At 53.1% G+C, this 19,721-nt stretch overlaps 8 protein-coding genes across 8 annotated transcripts; 5 read left to right on the forward strand and 3 right to left on the reverse strand.

Moving 5' to 3' along the window:
- Positions 1 to 2,625: 2,625 nt before the first annotated feature.
- On the reverse strand, positions 2,626 to 4,201 carry HD553DRAFT_365919 (Alpha/Beta hydrolase protein; the record flags this gene model as incomplete). The annotated part of the gene is made up of 5 exons (XM_046184089.1): positions 3,864 to 4,201; positions 3,774 to 3,781; positions 3,662 to 3,674; positions 3,175 to 3,541; positions 2,626 to 3,055 (listed from the first exon to the last, which is right to left on the reverse strand). Exons 1-5 carry the CDS (start codon positions 3,994 to 3,996, stop codon positions 2,626 to 2,628), a joined length of 951 nt encoding a protein of 316 aa, XP_046032413.1. The 5' UTR covers positions 3,997 to 4,201.
- Positions 4,202 to 5,229: 1,028 nt separating this feature from the next.
- HD553DRAFT_261819 (uncharacterized protein) lies at positions 5,230 to 5,463 on the forward strand (the record flags this gene model as incomplete). Its single annotated transcript, XM_046177421.1, has 1 exon — positions 5,230 to 5,463. A coding segment is annotated over one exon (234 nt), but the record flags the coding sequence as incomplete, so codon positions are not given.
- Positions 5,464 to 5,692: 229 nt separating this feature from the next.
- HD553DRAFT_259858 (uncharacterized protein) lies at positions 5,693 to 6,034 on the forward strand (the record flags this gene model as incomplete). The annotated part of the gene is made up of 1 exon (XM_046177398.1): positions 5,693 to 6,034. A coding segment is annotated over one exon (342 nt), but the record flags the coding sequence as incomplete, so codon positions are not given.
- Positions 6,035 to 6,686: 652 nt separating this feature from the next.
- Positions 6,687 to 8,206, forward strand: HD553DRAFT_346620 (uncharacterized protein; the record flags this gene model as incomplete). Its single annotated transcript, XM_046183221.1, has 6 exons — positions 6,687 to 6,765; positions 6,824 to 6,889; positions 6,957 to 7,051; positions 7,116 to 7,194; positions 7,260 to 7,651; positions 7,733 to 8,206. 6 exons carry the CDS (start codon positions 6,687 to 6,689, stop codon positions 8,204 to 8,206), a joined length of 1,185 nt encoding a protein of 394 aa, XP_046032416.1.
- A 160-nt stretch (positions 8,207 to 8,366) lies between these two features.
- On the reverse strand, positions 8,367 to 10,243 carry HD553DRAFT_346621 (uncharacterized protein; the record flags this gene model as incomplete). Its single annotated transcript, XM_046183222.1, has 4 exons — positions 8,367 to 8,465; positions 8,536 to 8,861; positions 8,922 to 9,717; positions 9,788 to 10,243. 4 exons carry the CDS (start codon positions 10,241 to 10,243, stop codon positions 8,367 to 8,369), a joined length of 1,677 nt encoding a protein of 558 aa, XP_046032417.1.
- Positions 10,244 to 10,642: 399 nt separating this feature from the next.
- Positions 10,643 to 13,166, reverse strand: HD553DRAFT_278592 (FAD binding domain-containing protein; the record flags this gene model as incomplete). The annotated part of the gene is made up of 9 exons (XM_046178057.1): positions 10,643 to 11,175; positions 11,258 to 11,580; positions 11,698 to 11,753; positions 11,845 to 12,099; positions 12,191 to 12,293; positions 12,405 to 12,617; positions 12,689 to 12,763; positions 12,829 to 12,973; positions 13,064 to 13,166. The coding sequence occupies 9 exons, from the start codon at positions 13,164 to 13,166 to the stop codon at positions 10,643 to 10,645; spliced, it is 1,806 nt and encodes a 601-aa protein (XP_046032418.1).
- Positions 13,167 to 13,517: 351 nt separating this feature from the next.
- On the forward strand, positions 13,518 to 15,705 carry HD553DRAFT_330179 (uncharacterized protein; the record flags this gene model as incomplete). Its single annotated transcript, XM_046181967.1, has 9 exons — positions 13,518 to 13,722; positions 13,894 to 14,028; positions 14,108 to 14,267; positions 14,359 to 14,542; positions 14,621 to 14,739; positions 14,818 to 14,936; positions 15,025 to 15,229; positions 15,305 to 15,497; positions 15,577 to 15,705. 9 exons carry the CDS (start codon positions 13,518 to 13,520, stop codon positions 15,703 to 15,705), a joined length of 1,449 nt encoding a protein of 482 aa, XP_046032419.1.
- Positions 15,706 to 16,341: 636 nt separating this feature from the next.
- On the forward strand, positions 16,342 to 18,824 carry HD553DRAFT_332839 (major facilitator superfamily domain-containing protein; the record flags this gene model as incomplete). Its single annotated transcript, XM_046182076.1, has 10 exons — positions 16,342 to 16,813; positions 16,879 to 17,003; positions 17,078 to 17,239; positions 17,312 to 17,384; positions 17,444 to 17,518; positions 17,592 to 17,625; positions 17,697 to 17,912; positions 17,991 to 18,187; positions 18,279 to 18,543; positions 18,605 to 18,824. Exons 1-10 carry the CDS (start codon positions 16,582 to 16,584, stop codon positions 18,822 to 18,824), a joined length of 1,599 nt encoding a protein of 532 aa, XP_046032420.1. The 5' UTR covers positions 16,342 to 16,581.
- Positions 18,825 to 19,721: the final 897 nt, after the last annotated feature.

Below are 19,721 nucleotides of genomic sequence, written 5' to 3' on the forward strand. Positions count from 1 at the left end.
ACGCTCGACCCTTGCCCCCCAAGGGAATCGTACCAAGTGTTCCGTCGACGTCCTGGACGTGGAACAAGTCGGGCTCGCTGGTCTGGCATCTGAACGAGCTGTCGGCCCTGCCTGAATGCGGCTCCCACCTGGGCACAAGTCTGGGATGCGCATCTTGCGCTTGTTCTGTCGGGGTTAAGTTCCCCCTTCCAGCGCTTTTGACATTCATGGCTCTCTTCACATATGCATGCCATGACCATCACATGTGATCCTCCTCCCAAACATCGTGGTCTGTACGACAATCAATCGTGATCAGCCGCCACCCACAACATCCCCAACCCCAATCACATGTGATGAAGATGACGATCACAACTGATTGTCTCTCATTTCACGGGGGAAAGATGCAAAGCACAGATAATCATATGTGAACCGGATGCCGTTCACGTTTGACAGGCAAGCCAACCACATGTGCATGTTGACCAATCACGTGTGATTATCAGATGATCACAAGTGGTTGTCTGAAGGTGCATGGCTTTGGATTGTCGACCACAGAAGAGCACATGTGAACCGGCACACGTTTACGTGTGATGGTCCTGCCCGCCTTTTGTGATCATCCTTCCTATCACATGTGACTGTCTTGCCTATCATACTATCAGCTTGACTATCACACAGATATCATTGTGATCATCCACTTCATCACTTGTGCATGACCTGACAGCCACATGTGACGTGGGCGACATTCACAGCAGACATCTGCAAATCACGGCCGTTCACATGTGGTTGTCTCCACTGATCACACGTGGCTGGTGATGCATCACACCTGCAAGGGATACCAGTCACATCAAAAATTTCCAGATCACGACTGTTCACAAGTGATCAACCAGAGCAATCACGCAAGGCTGGCGGCGTATCACATGTGCCTGGCATGATATTCACAGCAGAAATGTGCGCATCACAGCCAATCACATGTGATCCCTCTGCCATTCACCTGTGAGGCATCTGACTATCACCCGTGCATGGCATGTCATTCACAGCATAAATTTGTGCATCACGGCCGATCACATGTGATCGCTTCTCCTGATCACGTGTGGTGGGCTGTGCATCACATGTACAAGGCATGCCAGTCACAGCAGGGATTTGCGCATCACGCCTGTTCACTTGTGATCCATCTGACCATCAAATGTGGTTGGCATGACATTTACAGCAGGTATTTGCGCATCACGGCTGGCCACATGTGACCCAAAAAGCCAATCACGTGTGACTGGTGGCGCATCACACATGCATGGTATGCCATTCACAGCGAAATCTTTCATATCACACCTGTTCACAAGTGATCATCGGTGCCAATCATGTAAGGCTGGCGGTGGATCATGTCTGCAAGGTATGCCGTTCACAGCAATAATTTACGGATCACGGCCGTTCACATGTGACCTGTCTGACGTTCACACGTGCATGGCATGCCATTTATACTCAAAACCTCCAGGTCACAGTCATTCATGTGTGATCCTTAAGGCTGATCATTTGTGACTGGCGGTGCATCACGCGTGCAAGGCATGCCAATCACAGTAGAAATCTGCAGATCTCAGCTGTTCACATGTGATCCCCATGGCCGATCACGCATGCTTGGCAGTCTATCACATGTGCATGGCATGCCATTTGCAGTAGCAACTTGCAGGTCACGGCTGACCACACGTGAACAACAAGGCCAATCACGCATGACTGGTGGTGCATCACATGTGACCGGTATGCCATTCACAGCAACAATATGTCTATCACGGCTGACCACACGTGATCAACCAGGCCAATCACGCATGACTGGCGGCGCATCACATGTGACCAGCCTGACATTCACCCCTAAATCAAGTGTATCACGGCTGATCACATGTGATCTATCTGCCAGTCACAGAGATTGAGCAGTGGATCACGTGTGATCAGTATGACAGTCACACACTGTCTGGAAAGTTCACTGACAATCACGCATGAACGCCTGGGTCATGCATTGTGCTTGGTCTGAGAAGCACATGTGATCTGCCTTTCAACCACGCCTGATCAGATTAGTTCTCAGTCGATCACGCATGATCGCCTTACCATCCATTATGCATTCCCTGCCATTCACTTGTCAGCGGGAGACATTCACATGTGATTGTCATTTCAGTCGACTGTGATCATCCCTCGGTTATGTGTGATGGTCCTCAAAGCATAGATGTTCACATGTGATTGGCATTGAGGTCACCTGTGATCGTCCCCTTCATCACTTGTGATCGCCCTCACATCACGCGTGATCAACCCCCAATCATGCGTGATCACCTTCCCGCTCACACGTGATCCTCCCTACATTCTCCCTCTCCCTTGTGATCCACCCTTCCATTCACATGTGGTCCAGTGTGATTGGGAACCATCTCGTCAAAGCCTTGCCGATCACAGCGTGAACATCCTCTAACCGCGACCGCCCTCTGACCGTGAACCATGGGTATACCCTCCTTGCCCAAAGATTACCTATTGCGCTCAACCGTAGAATGAGCTGGATGGCAAGATCCATGAGGTATAAGACCTCCCTATAACTCTCCCGTGCTTGACGTCATCTGATTGTGGCAAGTCGACAACCACGACGCAACGACGGTGAAATCGTGATCAATATACGCGGAGCTACAACAAATGCCTCTGCAAAAACTCGTGCATCCTCTCCATCCTCTCGCTCTCGTCCTGATCAAACAGATGATCACACCCCTGCCTCTCGTCCCACACATAATCACACCCCAAGCTCTTCAACCGGCTCGCCAACCTCTCCGCCCCGGCGGGATCCACCTTGTCGTCCGCCGTCCCACTCGTCAAGAAAAGAGGAGGCACCTCGACGCCGTCCCTCTTGGCCATCTCCAGCCTCTCGCCGACGTTGAACGACCGCGGGTCCGTAGACGCACCGGGGGACTGTGTGGGGGCGTTGACGAGCCAGAGGTGATGCCAGAGCGCTTCTTGTAACGCATAGTGGTAGACGATGGATCGAGACGAGGTCGTGGAAGAACTGCAAAGTTCAGGATCGGAAGGATCGATGTGTGGAGCGGCCTGGTCGTCGGGGATACTATCATCACGAGATCGTGTTCATGTATCGAGTACACGGAGGTGCGGTCGAAATTAGCTCTCCGGAGGATTCTTGGTACCGACCGAAAGCTCGCCCTTCAGACCACAGTCGTCACTCACATTCCCTTTGGCCAGTACGACACCGGCCTCTGCTTTGTCGTGTAAAACGCCGTGTCCACATCCGTGATCGGGTAGATGCTCGCGATACAAGTGACGGGCGGGTCGACGACGGCTCCTGGCTGCCCCTTTGTCGGAATCCCTGCCAACAAGGCCAACCACCCGCCCGCACTGCCTCCCGAGACCGCCAACTTGGTCGGGTCGATCTTGCCTTCGAGTCTCCCTGGCAGTTCTCGTCTGATGAAATCGATCGCGTCGACCGTGTCCTCGAGGATGAGGTGGATGTTGCTCTGTGGAGCGAGCCGGTAGTCGGCCGAGATGAAGGCGATGTTGGAACGAGTGGGTAGGAGTTCCATATTCGGTGGACAAGCTGCGGACGGGGAGCGACGGTACGCATTGCATTGTGGTCAGTACGATGGGCGGGGCGAGTGCGAGTAATCGAGGACGTGCGAACGTGGTTTCCAGAGAAGAGGGTTCCGAGAAGACGCACCTTTCCTCGTTCCCTGGTACGAGTAGGTGACGATCAAACATCGAGGATCGTATACATCGTCTGGTCAGCCCCTGACCCTGTCCAACGTGCTCTTCACTCAGCCCATACCAACCTGGAACACTGTCAAGTAATGAAGTTGAGCATCAGCCATCGGATCTCGAAAGAGAGATTCACGTCTCGTCACCGAGGCCCGTCGACTCACATCCACCGCCGTGCCACCAAACGCAGACGCTCGCCGGATCGTCCGCGGTCGCCCCAGTTGGTAGGTAGACATCGAGAACGATCTCGAGCTCTCCGACTCGTTTGAAGACGTACTCTAGCGGCGGCGGCGACATGTTTGGTTAATTGGTTGTCGTATCTGAGAGTGTCGAGCGTGACGGGAGCGCAACGTCCGAGTTGGTCGTCCCGTCGTGCAGGTCAGGGCACCTCGCAGATATATGTAGTCGATGCGACCGGTCCCTTCGCCTCTTATCTCGATCGGAACGATAAGACGCAGAACCTTTCCCCCCAAGGGCCTTGATAAGCAATCGTACGGTGGAGCACAGATCTCCAAAGGAAATCCGCCGTCATCGGTCCATCCGCATATCACCAAAGGCCAAGAGCAACGCGTTGGACTTTCGACGTATACAACAACCTATACCGGGCCGTTTGTAGCAACGGTCGATTTCTGAAGAATAATCAAAATCGCTCGCGCGCGCGACACAATAACAACTTCGACCGAAGCACGGAGAATAAAGAGCCATTGGAGGTAAAAACTGGGGAAAACTAAGTAGCTTTTGATACTGAGAACATCAAAAATAAAGATAATCTACCCTTGTACGGTCTGTAGCCTTTATCCCTGTTACCCCTAAGTTCCCTAGAAGTCGACAACTTGTACACTGTACTCCCTTCAGAAGCCTATTGCATCATTCACTTCATCCAATAACACTATTCGCAATCACAATGGAAGAAGATCGTGCCCTTACACTCCTTCAAGCAGCGATAGCAAGCTACGTTGCTGACCTGCACACCCCCGTCGCTGCTTTCCTTGATCAATCTGCCGACCAACGAGACCCCAGCAACATACCGCTGCTCCTCCACAGTCTAGATGATCTTATATACTTTCTTACGCAGGAGGTCAAGGGCAAGTTGCCGATGCAGGAGTACAACAACCACCTCCAGGGTACCAGATCATACCGAGATCAATTAGCGGCATGTCACCAGTCACTGCTGCATGGCCACACTCCTCACCAAGCAAGGCGGATCGTCCCTTCCGCTCGAGGCTGGTCGCTTGATGTCAATACCGTCCTACTACAACACCTGGACAAGAACGGTTTTACCGATGTTGAAATCGGGAAACATCTAGGATGCTCGCGATGGACCGTTCGACGAAGACGGGCAGCCCTGGGCTCACAACCGAAACGTCAACAGAAGCATCGCTACACAGAAGAGGATTTGATAGAAGTGAGCGATCAATATACATCGTTCGTACCGATCCGTATACAAAGGTTGAAGGGTGTTGCTGTTGTTGTTGCCCGTTGCAGCTGGTCCGCTACTACCTCCGCCAGAACGATCAGGTCATGGTGGGCTATCGTACCGTTCTCGGTTGGCTTCAAGGACAGGGTGTAACAGTTACCAGGAAGCAGGTTCGGATACTCCTCCAAGAGCTTGATCCCGGTGCTCACCGGCTACGTCGGGCGGTAGTTCGTCAGCGAAGGGTTTACAAGGTTCCCTTCCCCAACTCGCTATGGCATATCGACGGCCAACATAAACTCATTCGCTGGAAATTTGTGATACACGGTGGAATCGATGGCTACAGCCGAGTCTGTGTGTTCATGGCTGCCAGCGACAACAACAGGGCGGAGACGGTGGAGAGGTCGTTCCTTGAAGCAGCGGAGAGATGGGGATGGCCTCAACGGGTCAGGGTGGATTACGGAAAGGAGAACAACGGGATCTGGGAACAAATGGTCGCTATTCGTCGTAAGTGGTATACATACAAGCCTTGCAACATATGATACTGATCCCTAGGTAACAGATACTGTGAAGGCTCCCTTCATCCGTGGAAAGTCTACGAGTAACACCCCCATCGAGCGGCACTGGAAGACTATAGGCGAACGCTTTACCCAGAAGTATGCCCGGACCTTTGCACAACTGGAAGAACAACACGATCTTGATGTTGACGAGCCAGTCGATATCTTCTGCCTGCACTATTGCTTCCTTCCTCTTATCAACCGGACAATCTCCACCCATATCGTTGCCCACAACAGCCACGGCAGCACAACCAAGGGTGAACGAGGGTGGAGTCCCTACAAGAAGTGGCTGGACGGGAATCTCAAAGCTCAAGCGAGGGGGATGGACCTTGACCTTTTCCCCAACGACGCAGTCATTGACGACGAAGGTGTGATCGACGAATGTTTGTCGGGTGATGAAGAAGACGTAGAGCCAGGTCGGCACACGACGAAAGTGACAACTTGGCCTTCGGAACAACAACGGGAGGACCAAAACCGACCGGCGCAAGATACAGACCCTTATGTGCAAGTTGAGCGATATCACGAGATGTTACCCCCTCTACTACAGGACGAGGGGTTCCGAAAGGCCTTGGCGGAAGCGTTTCCCATACAAACATCGCACGAACTTGATGAGGGTGAAGATGGGTTGTTTGATACCTTACGCTACCTTGCTGTTCGACAGTGGGTGTATGATTCTGTTCGATCAAACCCAGGCTTCGCTCTGCCTAGTACACCCTGAATGTGTTGTAGTATACTGCTATATCGATAGTTCTAGCATATTCTTCGCCTGCGCTGATTGGCCGATCAAACAAGGAACCCAAAGGAAGGTTGTCGTTTGTTGTTTGTTCTTTGTTCTTCGATGACGCTCTCTGGCCTGGTAGGCCTGGTAGGCTAGGAAGGCTAGCAGCGTAGGCCAGCAGGCCAGCTACCGTATATAGTTGTTGTTGATCAAGAACGTCGAATCCTTCATCTTTACTTGCAATCACGTTCAGCTTCATTCACTTACCTTTATCAACTTCGATCATATCCCATCACTCATGACGAACGGCGAGAAACCAGCATCCCGGAGTATCACCCCGGAACCGGTGGGCCTTCCTATGCCCCCGGAGGGAATGCGTAAGCAGTTGTGTACCTTTGAGTATCAAATTGTCCTAACTGTTCTTCTCCTTTCTAGCGTTGGAAACCTGGTTGCTGACGCAGCCACAAGAGACTAAGCTGCTGTACTTTCAGCGGCTGGGAAGTAAGTCTTTGCATCGGACAAGATGATTATATCCCGATCATGACTTACTGATATATCATAACAACAGATGTCTTCGCCCAGGACCAGGCGAAGGAAGCGGAGAGGCTACGGAAGGAGGCCGAAGAAGCCCAGAGGAAGGAGGATGAGAGGTTGGCGATCCTGGTATGTAGCCTCGCTATCCTATTCACTCTCGGATACTCACTCGTACGTTCGATATTCTTGATAGCGGGAGAGGATTGACAGCCTCATCGCAGACCCTGAGAGCCGGGGGATGATCAGGGAGGCTCTCAAAAGGTTCGACGCAGGTGAGTAGCTTGTCAGAGTTCTTCGGGGTTGGCACATACTGATGATCGGATATGATGTCCTACAGCAAACCCTCGCCGACCCGTCCCCCCCCGCCCCACCCCCCCCACCCCTCAGCCGACCCCTGCCGTCGACACCACCCCTGCTCAGGGCCAGATAGAGCAGATAGCGGCTCTCTCCGCTCAAATGGCAAGCTTCATCCCGATGATGAAAGCCTTGCAGGCTTCGGGAGGAGCAAGTGGGAGTGGTGAGGCGAGTGGAAGTGGTACGGGCAAGGGGAAGAAGAGATCCCGTGCGCCGGTCGAGGAGGAGGAGGAGGACGAGGTTGAGGTGACCGGGACGGGTTTCACCTCTCCCGCCAAGCGTCGGTCGATGCGGGGAGTGAAGAGGGGGGACGTGTTCGAACTCCCGGAGACCCAGCCGGCGTGGATGACGGCTGATACCTGGCAGCGAGCGGTGGTAAGTCGAATAGGATTTACCTCAACCATATCACCTTGACAGGTTACTTACGTTTTGTGTTTGTGTATACGCCTACAACAGGATGCCGAGGCCCTCCTCATAAGGGAGGATTCCATCCAGTTGATGGGTGATGCCATGTGCAACTGCTGCACTGGCAAGACCAAGCCCGGGAAGCAGACGACCCCTCTCGGGAAGCAGATGGACGTGCGGTACAACGTCTGCGTGGTGGTCCCCGACCAGCCGGGACATTGCGTGAGGTGTATCTGGAGGTGGAGAGATGGCGAGTGCTGCTTCACTCAGAAGCCTTTCAGCTCGGGAAATGCGAAGTCGGTCAAGGAGAAGAAGCCGACCAACCTCGACCTGGCCCGAGCCGCCGCCGCCTCCACCGCCCCCGCCGAGCCCCCGGTCTCGCCCGACTCGACCAGCAGCAACACCGCTGCCAACGCTCCCAACCCCTGGGCAGGGTGGGGGTTCCCCCCTGGGCCTTACGGCTACAACCCGTACGGTTTTGGAGCGGGGAACTTTGGGCGTCCTCCCGGTCCCGGTGCTGGTTAGATGTGGTGTTTGTATTCGATTTTGTTATCTTCTTTTTAATACCATATCATTTTACGAGTTGTCATGAAGCTAGACTAAGGTACACGTTTGGGAGCCTGAACAACTCTAGTCGTACGTCGTGGCGGACCTGTGAATACTGGCTTAGCCTTACGAGCTCGCTTTACAGGTCGTGCGTCTCCGATGTCAAGTTTTCCAGGTTCGTTGTTCTCCTCAGACGCAGCAGGTACAATCCCTCCCTCAGCCTCCGGTGATTCTTGTGCTGTTAAGGTAGTCTCAAGGGGATCAGAGAGCTCGGCCGGTCGTTTCACCCTGAACACAATTCGAGGGACAGGGATCTTGATGGCGTCTGGGTTCCTTCTGGGAGGGCTAGAGCGGGCAGTGACCTGACTGGCAGAATCGTGGGGACCAACCGTGTCGTTCGATGTATCTCCGACCATCGACGAGGATCTTCTTAACCGCCGTCTCGTCTGGAATACATCATCGATGATGCGTCTGAAATGACTAGCACCCCATGCTTCCAGCTGGGTCTGACATAGCGCCATGAATTTGTCCTCGGGCATGATGGGTTTGAGATCTGCTGAAGAGGAGATAGAGGATTTGCTGAGGGTGACCTGATGGGGTACCGGCGACGGAGGGGGATTGACGAGGGTACTGCCTGTATCTGTGTGTGGACTTGAGCTATTGAAGTCTTCAAAGTTGTACGCAATACACTCACGCATGATAGGATCAACGACACCAGCGATCTCGGGAACCGTAACAACCTGCTCATCCTCCGTGCCACTCCAGTTGATAAAGTTGTCTTCCAGCTGGTTAACAATCCCGTCCATCCGATCCTCTTCTTCACCGTCTGCTTCATCTGCCGTTTGAGTCTCTTCCTCTTCAACCATATGTTCATCCCGGTAACCCGGGCAAGTGTTCCAGTGGGGAACCATTCGCTCAGCAGGGAGCACCAGGTTACAGTGCTTGCATTCCTGCATACCATCACTTTCCTGAACGACATCCTCGGCTACATCCTCCAACTCCACCACCGATGCAGCCCGCTGTTTTCCTTTGCCTTTCTTGGAGGTATCGGAGATGTGTTCCCAGGTGAGAGGGTCACGGTGTATCGCCAGGGCTAGATCGGCTCGGAAGTGCTGGTTGTCGTGGATCTCCAGTGGCCATGTTTGGGGAAATACGAAGGCGATATTGCTACCCTTAAACTCCGTCTTCAACTTGGAGAGGTTCGTTTGCCATGGGTTCCAGACGTAATGAGGATGGAAGATGTGTGAACTGCCGGAGAGTTTCGCCCACGACCATACAGCTGGGAATGGGATGGGGAGTCTTGGGCTACGTTGGAACGTCTTCTCGATATGTGCCGCTATATCTTGTGTCGACATGTTGTCTTCAAGTTGAAACGTCCGCATATAGCCTTGTATCTCCAGGAATTCGATCAAAGGTGCCCATCGTGTCTTGCCCGGGGCGGTGATAGCAAGTTGGTTCCTTATCAGAGACCCACACGGGATGTAAGCAACCTGAATCGCTGTCGTCAGTGTTATGTAGGGGAGCTGGGGTCAGGGGGAGCCTTGCGGGGGTTAAACTTACCTTGCCGGTTGAGACAATGCTAACAGGCCTACCGATCTTGTTCGGTTTCTTCTGCTGTCTTTGCAACGGATGTCCCCTGACTTGAATCCTCCCACCTGCATGATGATGAATGGATCCAACGCCAGAATGATTCGGTACACTCTCCCGACCATATGGTACCCCATGCTGAGCATCTAACATTGCCCTAATGTCACGGGGACCTTGCACGGGTGATTGCAAATAGGGTTGGCTGCTGGACGACGTGGATGCATGTTGGCTCGAATACGAAGATACAGCAGCAGGCGGAGCAATATAGGGTGGTGGGATAGAGACGATGGTTGCCGATGGAGGAGGAGCAGGAGCAGGAGGTGGGTTTGGGGGAGGTGCAGATGTCGCCGGTTGAGAGAGAAAGAAACCTGCCATATGTTCAAACAATCGCTTCTGAGTAGCTTCATCGAGGTTGGCGAGGGGGTTCATTTTTGCTATGCTAAGACGGTAGAGGAACGTAGTGACGATAAGATGCAGATAGGCTATCAAGATAGACTTCAAAGTCGATAGTACAGGGTACATAGGCTACATAGGCTTACAGGCCTGACAGGGTAGGGACCGTACAAGGGTAGATTATTTTTGTTTTTGATGTTCTCAGTATCAAAAGCTAGTTAGTTTTCCCCAGTTTTTACCTCCAATGGCTTATTATTCTCCATGCTTCGCGTCGAGGAAGCGTTATTCTCCACGAAAACGCGTTGCTACAAAGGGCGCTCTATAACAACCAGCTACCAGCTACACACTAGTTTGTCTATAGGTGATCACTACTATTACCACTACCACAACGACCCGCGAGGAACGACGACGACGACGACCGCAACGATCGCAATTTCATCCTACCAACAATCTCGCAAAGTACTCGCTCAGATCCCCTGCCGCCGTCGAGATGTCCATAGCGAGCGCCAAGTAACCATCGGGTCTCAATAGTAATACGGCACCCTTCGCATCATCTATCCCGTACGCATCGTGCGCTCTTCTCGTCGTATCGAGATAGCCGGTCCCGAACGGATCACAGCCCATGACCTCGGCGGCTCCTGCCGCTTCTCCCAGGATCACCGTCGTCATGGTCACCACCGAACGGACCTTGTCAGACCACGACGAGGACGACGACGACGACGACGACGACGATAAGAGCGAGGCGTCCAAGGCTTTGCCGAGTGCGACGAGCGATGGCCCGGTCAAGTAGGTCTTGCCGGTAAACACGACCACGTTGAACCGGCCATCGTTGGGCAGCACACTTAGCAAGCGACGTTCTTCCCCGGTCCCGATCCGATGGAGCGTGGCATCTGGTCCTCGTTCACCCGGCCCGATGGTGGATGGTGGGATACGTTCTGCGTGAACGACGTTGACCAGCGAGTCCGGAGCTATATCGAGGCGGATAGAATCAGGATCAGGATCATCGCTCTAGACCTAGGGAGGTTCACGGGCGGGGCGCTGGCCACCTACCGTATTTGATCCCCAGTCCCAAAGTGAACCCCTGGTTGGCGGCGCTCTCAAACCACTCCTTCAATAACTGCTTGGTCGAATGGGATCCGGCCCGAGTCTCGTAACCTCTAGGATATTGCCCCCCGATCAACGTGGCGATCACCGTGTCGTTGTCGATGACGTTCTTGACCAACGCCTGTCGTTCCCTCGCGTACGTTTCCAACAACTCGGGTTTCGCCTGGTCTCGGAGCACCATGGAGAGTTTCCAGGCGAGGTTGATGGCATCGTGAGAACCGGTGTTGAGACCTTGAGCGGAGCCACTAGAATGGGTGTGGCAAGCGTCGCTGGGGAACGAGATAGGGGAGAGGCGGCGGGCAGAGGAGAGCAAAATCGAGAGATTTCCGATAGAGTAAGTTTTCGTCTCGTGAGATTTCGTCACTCGACCTGATTCAATCATTCACCCTGCCAAAATCACTCTCCCCTTGATGAACCGTTCTGCCATACGCTGTCCGATGCCCTGCAATCGCAACGCATCATCCAATCTCTCAGCGTTCGACGGCGCGAAATGTTGCGATCACGAACGTCCACAACGCTACCGTATCACCTACATAGATGGTAAACCAATCGACCTTTTCAAACTCGAGCGTAAACGGTTCCATAGCCTTCCTCGCTTCCTCCATGATCGCTTCCTCTGAAACGTTCTGTCCATCCACGGTGCCCCACTTCCGTTGAAGCTTTTCGGAAAAGACGTATCCGATCCTGGTCCTTCCTCCATCGATCGGACACCATAACAATAACCCGTGATCGGCCGATTGGACCGAGTTGAGGGAACGCGGCGATGGCATGTTGGTCTTGATCAAGGCCTGTGCGAGAAGCGAGGGGAATCCTGAGCAACGTGATATTTCTCGTTCGACCCGCACTATGGAAGGCCTCGACTGGAACGGCCTGACGTACATCCATACGGATCCACTTGGCTCCCGAGTTGTTGCCTTGGAACGCGATCCCAGCGGTCTTCCGCACTTTGGACTTGCCTCCGTCAGCTCCGATGATGTATTTCCTGCGGGGTATTACGATGACGAGGATGAAGACGATGACGATCGTGTGGTTCAGTGGAGGCTATTGATCGACCGGCGGAAAAGGAAGAGAAGAAGACAGAAACTGTACGCACGCCTGGATCGTCGATACCTCGCCTGTCGACCCATTCCTTACCCTCGCGGTGACCGGATGGTCCTCGTTTGACGACAAGCTACCAGCCTCACTCTCACCCATACTCTCGTCCGCAAAACCTTCAAGCTCGTAATCCCCGTAAACCCCCATATTGGCAGTCCGTTCGAGCTCTTCTTCGAAGATCCGTTCGATCAGGCGTTGGCGCAAATGAAGGCTTGGATCGAAGCACAAGAGGTCGTCAATCCGACAGGAACGCCGTGGGCGGACGCAGACGTATAGACCTACGCAAAGTTGAACATGGTATCTCCGTGTTTATCCATTCGATGCAAGAATGACAACCCGCCAGAGACGATTTTTCCACTGCGGATACAACATCGTCCAGTTCGATCGCTTCTCATCATCGCGCGAACCAGTCTCTTGCTTACCCTTCGAAGTTGAAACCGGTCTTCGTGACCACGCCTTGATTCAAAACCTCGTCCAGCACACCTAGCTGGTCCCAGAGTTCTAAAGTTCGAGGCAACAACGTGCATGCTCGTCCGTAAACGGGAGCATCCCGTTTATCGTCCTTGTCTGTGTCCGGAAGTGAGTCGCGTCTGGTGAGCGTTTGTTCCAATTGACTTGGATACTGATAGAATGACGAGGATCGCAGACGATAATCACCAATGATGACGACCCTAATTTCGCCCTTTGAAAATTTGGCCAGCTGGTAAGCACAGAGCAACCCGACAGGTCCAGCTCCAACGACCAGGACGTCAACGATCATGTTTGTTGGCAAGAGGCGGGTTTGATGTCCGTCTGTAATGGAACCGTTTGACATGATCGTCGTTCCTCGCGGTACAGAAGCGATTGTCATCGGGACAACGAAGCGAGATGGTGGACGGTTGTAGCTCGATGCCAGAGCTTCCGTCCGAAGATCATTCGACACAGGTCTCGTCTCGCCTCGAGTATTTGATCAGGGAAAGAGAGGCACCTTCAACCCTCGAGTCGATCAAAACCTGCGATATCGCTATCGGCAATCGAATTGGGGTCGCTTGACGGGGCGCCGGGCCCATTCGAAACAACAAAAGACGCGCGCGCGCCATTCCAGACAGACGGATCGGATCTCATCCGCGAGATGAGAGATTATATCTTATCTGGTCATGCCGTTCACGTCTCCATCGTAGATAGACAACTTAAATCGCTTGGCAGCAACATGGTCGGAAAAGATAACGCGGCCGTCATCTCACCAAGTGCCGGCCGTCTTGCCGGGTTATCAACAATGCCCACCCCCGTCATTCGACCTCTCGGCACGACAGTCGAGCGCGCCGAGACAAGAGCTTGTAGCGATCCGATATAATCTACACCGAGACGTCTCCGTGCAAGACAGAGATCGTGAGCTATCATTAACACCAATTCCAAGGTATCCCAGTAGTTTGGGACTTTTGCGACATCACTCGGACGCTTCGAATCCCATCACGATGCCTGACATTCAATCCTCAAACTTGTTCAAGACGCCGCCATCATTGGCGGAGGTCTCGGTGGGTTCGCAGCTGCCATCTCGCTTCGTCGTCAGGGTCATCGGGTCACGGTGTACGAGAAACGGGATATCGCGGCGGAGGTCGGGAACAGTATTTCGTGTGCCAAGAGTGAGGTCGGGACGCCTTTCGAACCTACATTGCTCGAAACTGATGTTCATGCTCTCGCGCGATGGCGCGCGCTTGTCAGACGGAGGTCAATGGCTTCACGAATGGGGCGTCGACATCGATTCGGGTTACCCTATCGACCTCCAGAAACTCGTCATGAGGGATTACAAGACCGGCGCCGTCGACATGATTTATGACATGTCGGCTTATGAACAGAAATGGGGTTTTCCTTATTATATGTTGTCAGTATCACGCCTCGCGCGAGCTACAGACCCGGGTTCGATGTCCATCCCGTTTTCGGCGCTGATCCACGGTCGCTCACACCCCTCTCAGCCATCGACAAGATATGCTTCGGATGATGATCACTACCGCCACCCAAACCGCCGGACAAGGTCCTCCATCCACCCTCAAGATCCTTCATTCGGCCCGTTCGATCGATTTCGATCGCGGCGAAATCGAATTTGAGAACGGTCTTCGGGTCACGGCGGACCTGATCATCGGAGCGGATGGCGTCGTCGTGAGTCGTGGCGGTTGCCTTTCTGTATCTTCATCTCACTCAGATGTCTGTTGCTCACGTCTTCGTCTTGTACCTCAGTCCAAGACCCGAGCGTTGATGGATCTCGAACCCACGATCAAGCTGGCCGCCTCTACGTGTTATCGATGCAACGTGCGGCTCGATCAGCTGCAAGAGATGGGTTTGGAACGATACGCAGAGTGAGCAATTTGATCCTTGATATCTCACCATAGCGCGCTCGAGCAATCTTCTGATGATATGTCTCTACCTCTTCGCAGCCCTGCCATCCAATTCTGGGGAGGATTCGAGACGGACGACGTCAACAAGTACAACAAGATCGTCATGGCCCCGTGCAACGGCGGCAAATTGATCTCCTTTTACTGTTTCTATCCCGCAAGTCCGACGTTCAGCCTCCGCCACAGGAAACTTCCGACTGACCTCCTCCACTTCTTTCTCCCAGTCGGAACTCTCCACCACCTCGAAAGAAGGTTTCAACGTTCAAGACGTCTCGGTTGAGGATCTCGTCTCTCCCTTTTCGCAACTCGACCCCGATTGCCTCCGCATGCTAAACTCCAGTATCGATCGGAAACCCTGGAGACTATACGAGCATACGCCGTTGACCGGCTGGACCCAGGGAAGAACGGGGTTATTGGGTGATGCCTGTCATGCCATGTTTCCCCATCAGAGCCAGTGAGCCCAGGCCGTTGATAGTCACGTGAAGCGTTCGGGGGCAGAGCACGATCGCTGACCAGAGAATCACTTCAGAGGCGCTTGTCAAGGGATCGAAGACGCTGCAGCACTGGGGCTAATCTTTTCTCGTAGATACAACTACACCGGTAATATCGAAGAGGGGCTGAAAATGTACGAATCGATTCGAAAGCCTCGAGCCGATCGTGTCGCGCTCTGTAGTCGATTGGCCACTGAAGACATCCGAGAGAGAATCGGGTTCAGTTCCCTGGTAAGTGGAAGCAGAAGCGCGAGAGGCCGTCGTCCTTCATTCAAAGCTTGACTCTCTCTAATGGTCCGTCGATTTCTAGCCCGGCTCAGTCTCTCGTGGTGCCCCCAAACCGATTCCGGGACACAAACGGCTGACGATTGAAGAGATCAATGGGTACGACATGGTAGCTCATCTGGATGAGCTCGTTCCTTCTCATCGCAAGCACTAGAAGCGACTGTAGACCTGAAATGTACGACTTGGATATATATGCAGATGAATCTCGAACGCCCGAACTCTATCACTCTTTTAAGTATCACGCCATCAGTTCTCTCTCAGCGACCGTCTCACATCCAGCGAGGTTCCGACCCAACTATTGATGACAAGTGAATATTGTGGTGTTTTCTACAGAGTCAGGGATTGCAGACCTTGAATGGACCGTCCGTCGACATCCGCCATCTGAGTCTCATTCTGCAGGACCTTCGCTGCAAAGTCGCGATACTGACGTTGTCAACTCATGATTCGAAAGATACCAACGCTCGGCATATGCTCGCGCTTGGCGATTCAACACTTCATCAAGGGAGAGGATAACATACAATTGTCCATGAGCACCACTTGCGTCGAGAACCAGCATACGATAGGTGACTCACAGACGCACAGTCAGACGAAATCGCCCGTTCTCTCGCTCGGCAAGCCCTCTCTTGTACCCTGATAAGGAATGAAAATCGACGGCGCGGCGCGTGAACCGTGTCCTTCCCAACGTGCCAATATGATTTTCTTTTGTTTCAACAGATCACTGAACGGGATCCGTCCGTCTCTTGGAAAGTTTGATCGAGATCCGTCCGTCTGGCGATAAGATAAAGAGATAGCTCGACGGACGACACACCACCGGCGTCTCGATTGTCAGGAGTATCACGCAAGCCATATCATCAACTTCGGTGGCGATAGCCCTAGGCGGTTCGATCCAGCTGCGCGGGTAGACGGATCTGGCTGATGGCTAAGTCTAGCTGAACAAACAATATAAAATGTCAAAGAAATATCTCCCGACCACCGATTATCGCACGATCCGTCCCTCAGATCGAATCACCCCTATCGCTCGCTCGCAATCATGTCAATCGAACCACTATCTAAGGAGAAAGAGGGCTTTACGCCAGGCTCCGTAGCTACCGCCTATGTGCTCGAGGCCGCTCCGACAGAATGCGGAGACCCGACCAGCCCGGTCGAGATCGACTCGAACGCGAGCGCCATTGAAAAATCCCTCGTCCGCAAGCTAGACCTACGGATCTTGCCGATGGCTGGATTCGCCTACTTTCTCCTCTTTCTCGACCGAAGCAACATTGGTGAGTATCAGGCGTTCTTGCACGAACATGTTCATCGGTTTGATGGTTGCCGTGGATTCTCGCAGGCAACGCCAGGGTCGCTGGTCTCGAGAAAGACCTCGGCCTGACTGGATACGACTTCAACATCGGAGCGTGTCTCTTTTATGTCATGTACATGGTAGCCGAAGTTCCCTTCTCTTTGGTGATCAAGGTAGAATCTCTTCGGCTGGTCGTTTGCTCGACATCGAAACCCTGGCTGAACCGCATTCTCGTCACGTCCTTCAGAGATTCGGCTTCATCTTTGTTCCAATCATGATCACTTTCTTCGGGACCATCACGCTCGTCACCGCGTGGCTGAACAATCGAGCGAGCTTCTTTGCTATTCGTTGTCTATTGGGACTCGGAGAGGCCGCGACTATGCCAGGTTTGGCTTACCTCTTGTCTCGCGTGAGTTCAAGCTGCTGGTACTACTGCGACCGATGAACGCTTAACCCTACCGATTCGCTTTGACTTTGGTAGTACTACCGTCGGACCGAATTGACGGCGAGGATCGGTTTCTTCATGCTGAGCGCCGCCGGATTGGCCCAAGCCTGTGAGTTGAGCTGGCGTACGAACACTCCACAGCGGCTAAAGTTAGGAACACCTTCTCAGTCGGCGGCTTGTTGTCGTCTGGTTTGCTATCGGTTGGCAACATCGGTAGCGTCAAGTCTTGGCGTACCATCTTTCGCAAGTTTTCTTCCTTCTCCCTTTCTTCAATCCGTGCCGACAGATCATTCGGCTGACCTGTCGTACTGTACAGTGGTCGAAGGGTTGATGACGATCGGTTTCGGAATGTCAGTGAAAAGTTATCTTGCCGCGAACAGTTCCCATCGTCATCCTCATTAATGCTATTTCTCGCCTTCAGCGTCATGATATGGGTGTTCCCCAGCGACATCTCTACGACCAAGATGCTCACTGAACCCGAGCGTGAGATTGCCTTGAAACGTCTCGCCGCTGAAGGCCCGAGCGGTAGTCGCGTCAAGGAAAGAACGAGTTCGAGGTTGATTTTCAAGGCGTTCTTCAACGTCAACACGATGGCTTGCACATACATGTACATCTGTGACAATATCACCGTTCAGGGGCAAGTACACGATGCCCGGCTTCGCATTCTACTCGTCATTGTTTCCTCTGCTAACCCTCTGCCTTGCCCTAACGCCAGATTGAGCATTTTTACGCCCACCATCCTTCGCCTCAATTACCCGGGCTCTACCACTGTCAAGATCCAACTCCTCTCTGCCGCGCCTGCCATCGTGGCCGCCGTCGTTGCCCTCACAGCATGCTATGTAGCGATGAGGACCAGGTCTCACGGTTACGTCACAATCTTTGGGGCTTCGCTTTCCGTCATCGGATACGGTAGTGAGTACGGGCGCTGGGGAAATAGCCGTTGTCTTTCCTATAATAACAATATGGGCAACTAATCACTGGCTACCATTCGTTGTCTTGTCAGTATGGGCTGGGACCAACTCTAGCGCCATCAAGGTTCGATACTTTGCCATCTTTCTCAATACCACCTCGGGTTTCATCTACGGAGTGGGTTTCAGTCGCGCGCGCGCGTGTCAGAACGGCATTAGGGGCGTGAACTTATTTCACAACCACCTTTCACAGCCCATCGTCATCGGTTGGGCCGCCTCGAACGCTGCTCCAGATACTGTACGAGCCATGACGAGCGCCGTGACTACCGGACTCGGTTGTATCGGTTCGATCGCCGCGACGTACGTCCAGATTTTTGGATCTCCACGCACGCTTTCTTTGTATTGATCGCCTCGTCCGCAGCTGGTCATACATCCCTTCGGACGCCCCTACGGGGTACAAGATCGGCAACTATCTCAACTGCTGCACCGGGGCATCGGTCATCATCGTCAGCTTGGCACTGATGGCTTACCAACGCTACGAAAATCGGCTCCGGGATCGAGGTGGACGAGATTATCGCTACCAACAGGAGCACCAGGAGGAGTTGGGTTTCCACCATCCCGATTTCCGTTACGTACATTGAGACTGGTTCTATAGAGCAGAAGGAGAGAGTAGTAGTGTCGGTTTTAGAGGTTGTAGAAGAATTCAGAGGCTTTGCAGCGAGAGAACAAGATTGATCAGGAAGTTCCCTTTATATTGACCCAAAGATTGCGCATGCTCGAGGAAGAACTTGTGATCGTGGTCTTTCGATCGATATGTAAAGGTCTCATCCGTGGTCATCTGCCGAATCGAAGGTTGACAGATAGCATCGTTGCGTTCCGCCGGGGCTGCGAGAGCTCTGCGTTACAGACTGCCGCTATAATCCCCGAGACTCTCGCTTCGACTCGACCCGCTCAGGAAGATCCAACTTCACACTCCCGTACCGTATACAAACCATATTTAGGCTGGATACTATCATGTATGGTGCTTTCACATACCATTCACACTGCTGACTCATATTGAACGACATCCAGCGTGAGGTCCTCCCGTCCTGTGAACGGCTATCGAACCTACACGCCCTTTAGTTCGATTGATCGGGCTGACAAGCAGACAAGCGCTTGGACAATGCAGCCCATTCGGTTATGGCGGCCATAGGTAGCAGTATAGAGAAGACATGGCACAACCCGCCGAGGCGAAACAGACGAGCAGCGGGATCATGCGCCGCGCACTGATAGCAATCTGATCCGGCCTTTGGCGCGAAACATCGGCCGGATCTCACGGAACACGCGCGTGCGCCGCAGAGGTTGGGCCCGATTGTATTTCTTATCAATGACATTTATGGTTTGGGAATCCTTGATAGTTAGATATAGATCAAGGTATATACACGCCCTCTGGTCGTTACCTGATGACCATCAGCTCTTGAATCGGTGGACGTCAGCGATATCGTGCACCGTTCTGCTTTCTACTTTTCCTGATATTATAGACCTTCGCCGGCGACTCG

Source organism: Filobasidium floriforme (genome assembly GCF_021052385.1).
Source record: "Filobasidium floriforme strain CBS 6241 chromosome Unknown HD553scaffold_33, whole genome shotgun sequence".
Classification (NCBI taxonomy): Eukaryota; Fungi; Basidiomycota; class Tremellomycetes; order Filobasidiales; family Filobasidiaceae; genus Filobasidium; species Filobasidium floriforme.